General features: G+C 36.8%; 1 protein-coding gene and 1 long non-coding RNA gene across 2 annotated transcripts; one reads left to right on the plus strand and one right to left on the minus strand.

Annotated features, from left to right (window-relative positions):
- Positions 1 to 815: 815 nt before the first annotated feature.
- On the minus strand, positions 816 to 6,071 carry LOC103716168 (guanine nucleotide-binding protein subunit gamma 1-like). Its single transcript, XM_008804058.5, has 4 exons — positions 5,620 to 6,071; positions 1,338 to 1,390; positions 1,198 to 1,242; positions 816 to 1,092 (listed from the first exon to the last, which is right to left on the minus strand). Exons 1-4 carry the CDS (start codon positions 5,743 to 5,745, stop codon positions 1,008 to 1,010), a joined length of 309 nt encoding a protein of 102 aa, XP_008802280.1. The 5' UTR covers positions 5,746 to 6,071; the 3' UTR covers positions 816 to 1,007.
- On the plus strand, positions 2,188 to 5,498 carry LOC148715037 (uncharacterized). Its single transcript, XR_015977476.1, has 2 exons — positions 2,188 to 4,787; positions 4,906 to 5,498. It is a non-coding gene; the product is annotated as an uncharacterized LOC148715037 (long non-coding RNA).
- Positions 6,072 to 7,738: the final 1,667 nt, after the last annotated feature.

Raw genomic sequence — 7,738 nt, forward strand, 5'->3', positions numbered from 1 at the left:
AATGGATCATACCTTGATAAAAGGTATGATTGTTGGCCTGGCCTACGTCTGGCTGCTTCAATGTTCTAATGAGCTACTATTTGCTGGCAAAATTGAGTGCCTATTTTTTTTAATATTTTGATATTGCATTGTGATGACAGCATGTAATGGATTGCAATAGCTAGACAGGGAGTGAAGATTATTATCATTCAAAATGATGTCACTATTTAAATGTTAACATACATACTTAAAGCATAATGTTAATAGTGGTTAGCTATAATGTTATAATAGTTGCTACAAAAACTATGATTTTCACAGAAAAAAGAACTGTGATCTGGGTGGGCAAGAAAGATCGAGGGCCTCGTGGGCAACATTCTATTGAGGTACTCATGCTGTCATTATTGTACTAGACGGCACTGATCGAACCCGGATCTCCATTATGAAAGATGAGCTCTTCAGGTTACTTCAGCATTGGGACCTCGAGCATTCTGTAGTATTGGTCTTTGCAAACAAGCAGGACCTTAGGGATGCCATGTCCCAAGCTCAGATCCCCTATGCACTCTCCCTCCATAGCATCAAGAACCATGACTGGGACATCAGGCCTGCTGTGCTCTCACAGGTGAAGGGCTCTAAATGATGACTGGGATGGATAACTCAGCGAGTCAGGGACAGTCCTGCAAGAACTTAGATTAAAGTTGGGGAGGTTCTTCTCATGTACCATTCCACAGGAGACTTTAAGTTTTTCTTGAGCTGTCGCAGGAGGCTTAAGTTGAAAGTTTAAGAGGCGAGTGTTATTTCCGTATGAGTCAGTGTTTTTCACCCTTTTCTCATTCCAATTCTGCAAATCAAATTATGGTGTATAAAATAAGGAGTTGGTTCGCTTCAAAAGAATTTACACTGTTGCATCGAAAACAAATTCTCTTTCAACACATCTTCTTTTCAAAACCATGCCAACAAGTAGTCTGAAACAATATCTACCAAACAAAAAGTCAAAAATAAGTATCACTGGATCTCCCTTTCAATAAGAATCACAGTATCCAGCACTTGCAGCCATGCAGATCTTGAGGTCCTTCAAACCACCGGTCCCAAGACGGGTTTGCAGGTCCAATTGTTCTGCGATTCCAGAAAAAGAGCAATATTATCAGAGATGGAACAGGAAAGTATACATTATATCTTATTCTATATGGGCACTAGTAAGGCTGAGGCTTTGATGATTACTCTGGAAGCAGAGGATCTGGCCTGCTTTCCACTTCAAGCAGCAATCTGGTTAGATACCAAACTTTAAAATCAGTTCCCTGTAACAGTATTTTAATTTTTAGAAGCATTAATGTCACTTGAAACTCTGCTATTTTACATACTCTTGCAAAGTAGCTGATACTCGTTCCGTTTTCTCAAGCTCTTCCAACTCTTCCTGTTCACAACAATTTTCATTGGACGATTTAGTAAGAAGAATCACAATAGTGCCTTAGAAGATGACAGTTTTTCTCACCATACAAGCTAATCGAATGCCATACAAAATCAGGAGTATTTTCTGTAGTAATCTAGGTACAGATATATGGAGATTATGGAGTGAGAAAAATAAAGCAGGATCCAAGTTCCATGTAACATAGGGGCATTCACATTTTGGTGCATTTAACATTTTCGATATGCTTTCCAGTTTTGCTTGTACATAATAACTTTTATTTCAGATCATCTTGCTAAAATAAATGACAAGCCTTGTTCCATCTATAATTAATTCAAGTGCAGCCCTTTGAAGCCGTAGATGGTTTAGTGCCACCAAACAAATTCCATATATACAGGCGATGGATTTGCTTTATCCTGGGGTACTTGTGCACAACTTTCTAGTTTTTGTATATTCGAATCGAAGTATATACATCGTAGCACTATCATAGAGGCACTAAACGTCAATAAAATGTTTGTCTTTTACAGTAGCACATGTAATGCTTGACTTGGAGAGAATAATAAGTTCCAGCCCCAACAAGTACCTAAGCACACATGCAAGTGTAGGGACTGTGTACAGGCACAACTACAATCGTTTGATCTTATCATATGTTTGGGACAGGTACAAGCGATGCAGGAATATGGATGATATTAAGAGGATATTGGCATATTGGAATCTGATTCTGACAAACATCATCCACCATAGAATAGGGAATAATTAATCGTAAACCCTGGGAACCTAGCTAAGGCTCCCCCCCCCCCCCCCCCCCCCCCCCCCAAATAGCCAAGTAACCTAGCAACTTGATTTATACAAAGATGGTCCCCTAATGGATCTAAAATTGACTGAACATGATTCCCAAACAACAGGATGGCGGATAAGAATGATTTTATGACTTTAAAAAGACAAGGTATTGAGAGCAAATGATACATTATACAAGCTCGTCTATATGTTTGATTACCTATTCTGACACATTAGATATAGTATATTAAAAAGAGATAGATAGTTTCAAATTTAGGAATATTGTCTGTTGAAAGTGTTTTCAAACAGCCACTAAATTATTTTCAGTTAATTCCATAAAGTTTTAATTATTACAATGGCATAATTAAGTAAAAGGAAGCATTCCCTGTTTGTTATCCCCCTCAGCCTTTTACTTTTTCTCCTTGAGAACCTTGTCCTAAACATTGTCTCCTGATTTCTCTACATGATTTAACTATCTTTCCTGAACAAACACTCCTATTTGACTCAACTTATCATTTTGTTCCATTTCAATCAGTTTTCCGTAATCCAGACTCACACATCTGGCTCCATCTTCGCCTTCTTTACAACCTAGATTATTATTTGTTTGTAAATTGGCCTGAAAAGTTGTGTTATCCAAATTCCATATGTCATCCTGCCATTCCCTCAATTGTTTTTCTTTTTCCTTTTCATTGATTTTATTTTGTTTTGCGTGTACTTTAATTCAAGATGCTAAGAAGGAAGACAGAAGAAGCTATTGATCAGAATCATATTTCAAGATGTTAAATTTAATTTTTCAGATATTCAAGTTTCTCTATTTTATTATTTTATTCCATAAATTAATCTTTTCAATTCCATGTTTGGTACTTTAAAATGTTTCCATCTAATGATGTTTTTCTGAATCTGCTGCGATTTAGAGATATTAATTCTCTCTCTTCCATTTATCTAAGTTTCACTGCATCTTATTCTTCTGTTTACTGTTTCTTCTTTCTTTAAGTGTAACCCTGAAGCTTCTTCCTTTTCATTCTTCAGGATTTGTTTAGAGTTTAAACTCATGAGACTTAAAGTAGATCTCTACATTTTGTAACTACTCACCATAAAATAAGTCAAATAGCAATATCTTTTGCCTTTTACTTTTTCATTTTTCTCTTTTCTCTGTCTATTTAATATTTATACTACTTGTGTAATAAGACAACAAATTAAAGCTGATTCTTTTTTTTTCTTTTTTTTTGGGGGGGAAGGGAGGTGCGAGGAGAGGAGGGTTAGACTTATAATTTTAACATGGTTTTTATTATTTATTGAAATTAAAGAAAAGCATTAGTGAATATTTTGTAGTACTTTTTGATATGCTTCTCACATGGCCATTTACTAGTATTTGAAAACCTCATATCAAGTCATTTTATATGGCATATCTGGTTTCGTTGCAACCAATTTGTAAGCGTATAAGCGGTCACGTTATAGAACAATAAAAAAATGATAAATAACATTGCATATGAATATGTTCCTTAATGGCAAAAATTATAGGAAGTGTCAACATGTGATCCACAGCAATAACAACTTTCTTAGAATTTGACCAACCAAGCTTAGTTCTGCAATGTGCAAATCAAGTTCGGCATGAGTATGCCTACTTGTGTGGCAAAACCTCAGAAATATTCATTTGCATGCAGCCAATCATAAGATAACAAGCAGGTAAGCAAATGTTTAAACAGGGCAATAAACAATCGTGTTCAGCACCTCTCACCAAAACCACCCCCTAACTTTATGAAAAAACCTATGTCCAGTTCATTCGAAAAATGTGAATAGCTTGGCAGTCAGCAGCCTTTTGCAGTCTTGTAATACTGCAGCAACTGAAGAAAATCCAATCTCTACAATGTCACAGGTTCATCAGAATTTGGATCCTCTCTACACAACCATTAAAAGTGAAAAATTCCTCCTCTCTAGGTCTCCCAAGAATCCATAGATATATGAGAGAAGACTTTGCACATGACAATATCCTATATACAAGCACAACTGTGGAATCTATGGATCTTATCAGCAACAAGACAAGATTTAGACTGCAGCTCAAATCGAAAAGTTTTAAAGAAACACATATGCATCTTGTCAGCAAATCAGTATCTAAACAGCAGAAGCTTCACCTAACCTGTCAATAGATTCATTAATCATCACTCCTGACTATGAAGGCATCAAAATTGTGCTTGGGGGCACGACAGCAGACACTAGGTAAAGTTTGGACATAAAAGCAAGTGTGGGACTTAACAAAACATACTGATAAAGAAGACTTTGTGTTTCTTGACAAATTGCATTTCTGCAAATCTTAGATCAGCATTTCTCCCTCCTCAAAAAGTGTCCATTTTACCTCTCAAATATTCAAATTAATGTGAATTCCATCAAACTAAGCTTTATTGAATTACAATGCATAGCAGCGATGGCGTAGTTCATTATATTGGAAAAGAGGGGAAATGTTGTGCATCCCTTCTGCTTTATGCCTGCTGTCAGTTTTTATATGCAAATTAGTGTCTTCAGAAAAAAAGAGCCAACATAGTCCCATGTTCAGGTAACCTGAATATTTGAAGTTAGAATTCAAGGAGGCTATATGGTAATGACAGCACAACATCGAAATATGTTGATTGAGGTAATTCCTAACTAACAGAAAAGACCAATATTTATCTTTTTACATACTAATATATTGTGATTTTCAAATTGATGTCAGACAAGATGCCTCAGTTTGAATTTTCCTTCTCTTTTGTCAGTGTCTGAGTGGAAGTATTGCTGCAATAAGAATCAACCAAAGGGGCATCAAAGAGACTAGAAACTTTGCAGGCGAGCTACCAGCCTGCTGTTACTCTGCAAGATGTTTGAAAAGTTGAGTTGTTTTGGGAGCGCTTCTCTCCTCTTTCTCATAAATCCACTTAACCAAACATCCAACCACCATTTCCCTTGTTTCTGTAGCCAATAATCAACAGCTACTAGCATGTCCTTCATCAACTAGTATACTTTTTCTCAACAATTTATTTCCTCACAATCACTACTTGCTCTACCAAGATCAGTGCTTGACAAGATTTCAAATTTATCCAGGGATTGATAAATAGCACTTTTCCAAAATAATGAAGGAACTAATTACTCTCACTCCTTTCTCAGTGAGTTCTCCTATAAATCCATGAGTTTAAGAACCAGTCTGAGACGCCAAGATCAAATTTTTATATTGCTCTTGCAAGAAAACAACTGAAAAAGACAAATTTTGAACATACATATGCGAAGTCCATGCTCAAGAAAGAAGATTTTGATAAAAGGTAGGAAAAAAGATGCTTTACTCCTCTAAACTCAAATCACAAACACATTAAAAGGAGAAAGATTCCAACTTCTTTTTCACTTATCTCTCTTTATTCGTCTCCTTATCGATTAGGGCACTTATCAAAAGTAAAAGATTGAAAAGAGAAATAAGTAAAAAAGTAGGTCTGACCTACCTCTAGGAACCGCGCCTCCTGATCCAATCGCTTCAGCTCGGCTAAGATCCGGTGCTTCCCCCTGGTGTCGGCCGGCGGCGGCGGCTTGTGATCGATGGACGATTCCTCTACTCCATTGGCCTGCATCCTTGCTGTCCGATCGATCGTCCCCCTCCTCCCTCGCGAATCCGGAGGAACACCGGCAGAGATCTCTAGGGGTTCACCACCACCACCACCACCACCACCTCAGCGGCAGCCGACCACGTCCACTTTCCTCGTCCTTTGGGTACAAATCTGGCGAGCTTCCATTAAAGCACCACGGGCCGAAACGGAGATCCGAGCTCAGCGAGAAAGAGAGAGAGAGAGAGAGAGAGAGAGAGAGAGAGATTCAGATTTCTAGAATACTTTTGGATTTACGAAGGGGGAAGGAGCCAACATGAATAACGAAAGGGAGAGGGGGTTTCAGTGTTAATTAAAAAAAAAAAAAACTTAATTACTAAATTAGACGTTAAGGTCCGGCCTCATATTTATTTAACTCCCCGAATTTTTTCAAAAATACAATGTTACCCCTAACTTTATCAAATCATTTCAAATGAGCCATTTCTTCTGGTTAGATGTTGCGAATGACATGGCAAGAAGAATTCAGTTACAGTTCTAAGACATGGCAGAAAGAGATGAAATTGCCATGCCAGAATCTTGTTGTGGAAAATTTCCACTAAAATAAAAGAGGAAGAAGCTCTAGTTTGCTAAAAAGAAATAAAAGATCAAAAGAATAAAACTCGTACAAAGAGAGAAACAAGAGATCCAGATCGAGATCCAACTATGTATGCTCTACAAACTGGACCTGTTGATCCTTTCCAACAATTCTGATCAGGATGATGCTTTTATCCTACCCAACATTGAGCTTAGTATCATGGATCATTTTGAATAAGGAAGAAGTTATCAAAAATCAACAAGTTCTAAGATGATGACTTACACTTGGACCTATGCCTAGAAATGTTCCAACATCTTGCTGTTACCTGGGCCATTTTAGCTTTAACTTCTACGATGATGACTTAGGTCTCGTTTGGAACAATTTTGAGGGCCAAAAAGTACTTTCTGACCTTTCAAAAGCACTTTTAGATGAAAAAGAGTATTTGGTAAAATTTTTGAAAAGCTATTTTAGCTTTTGCAGAAAGCTGAAAATAGCATTTTGGGAGAAACTCTATTTTGAAGCTTTCCGATATCTTGCTATTATCTGGGCCATTTTACTCCTATTGAAGCTATTCCTGAAGATGTCTTGTCCATATTGCTGTTATTTAGATAACCTTAAAAGGAATCATTTGCAATGACCTCAACTATTTCTAGTCCGCCATAACCCAGCCATTGCTTAGTTAATAGCCAGACCATTTATGAATCAACAACATCTTGCATGCTAAGCAAAGATTAAAAGATGTTGCTTATCATATAACACTCTTGCAATCAAATCAAATCTTTAACCAAGCTTTTGGGACTGGAGCTTACCTAGAATCATGAACTTCGAAAATGCACAAAAAAGCGCTGAAAATGTCATGCTCAACACCAGAATACCAATAGGGCCTAAAATTGAAGCTGAACCCAATGCCATTTAATTATGTCTCTCCATGTGCAAATCTAAATATGGTGAGCAGTTTGATGCATTCGAAAGTACCGGACTGGGTAAGTGTTCGATAAGCAAATGAATGTATAATTATTCATATAGTACATTTGCTTATATAATCAATTGACATTCAAGAAGATAGCATATAACCTTGCTAATATATTACAAAATAGCCTACATTAAGTCTTCATCATTTGGGCTCCTTTAACAGTTTGTAAATAGTTTCTCTAGTAGCACACATAGCATTCTTCACTCTATTTTCATATGCATCAAACAAAGAAATTAAAAAAAAGATGGGCCTCCTCCCTAGAAAGAAGAAAGAAGAAAAATAAAGACAGCCAACCCACCCAGAAACTCTCTCTGGATTGGTCTCTATTTATGAATTTTTTTTTTTTTTGGTACATCAACAATTCACCCACAGCGGGTGTGAATACAATAGATAGAAGAAAAGAGTACAAGAAAAACAAAACAGAGACGTGGTTTACACAAATAAAATCTCTAAAATGGTAAGCCACATAGGAT

Source organism: Phoenix dactylifera, chromosome 1 (genome assembly GCF_051530095.1).
Source record: "Phoenix dactylifera cultivar Ajwa chromosome 1, Ajwa_hap1_PhDact_Kaust_v1.1, whole genome shotgun sequence".
Lineage (NCBI taxonomy): Eukaryota > Viridiplantae > Streptophyta > Magnoliopsida > Arecales > Arecaceae > Phoenix > Phoenix dactylifera.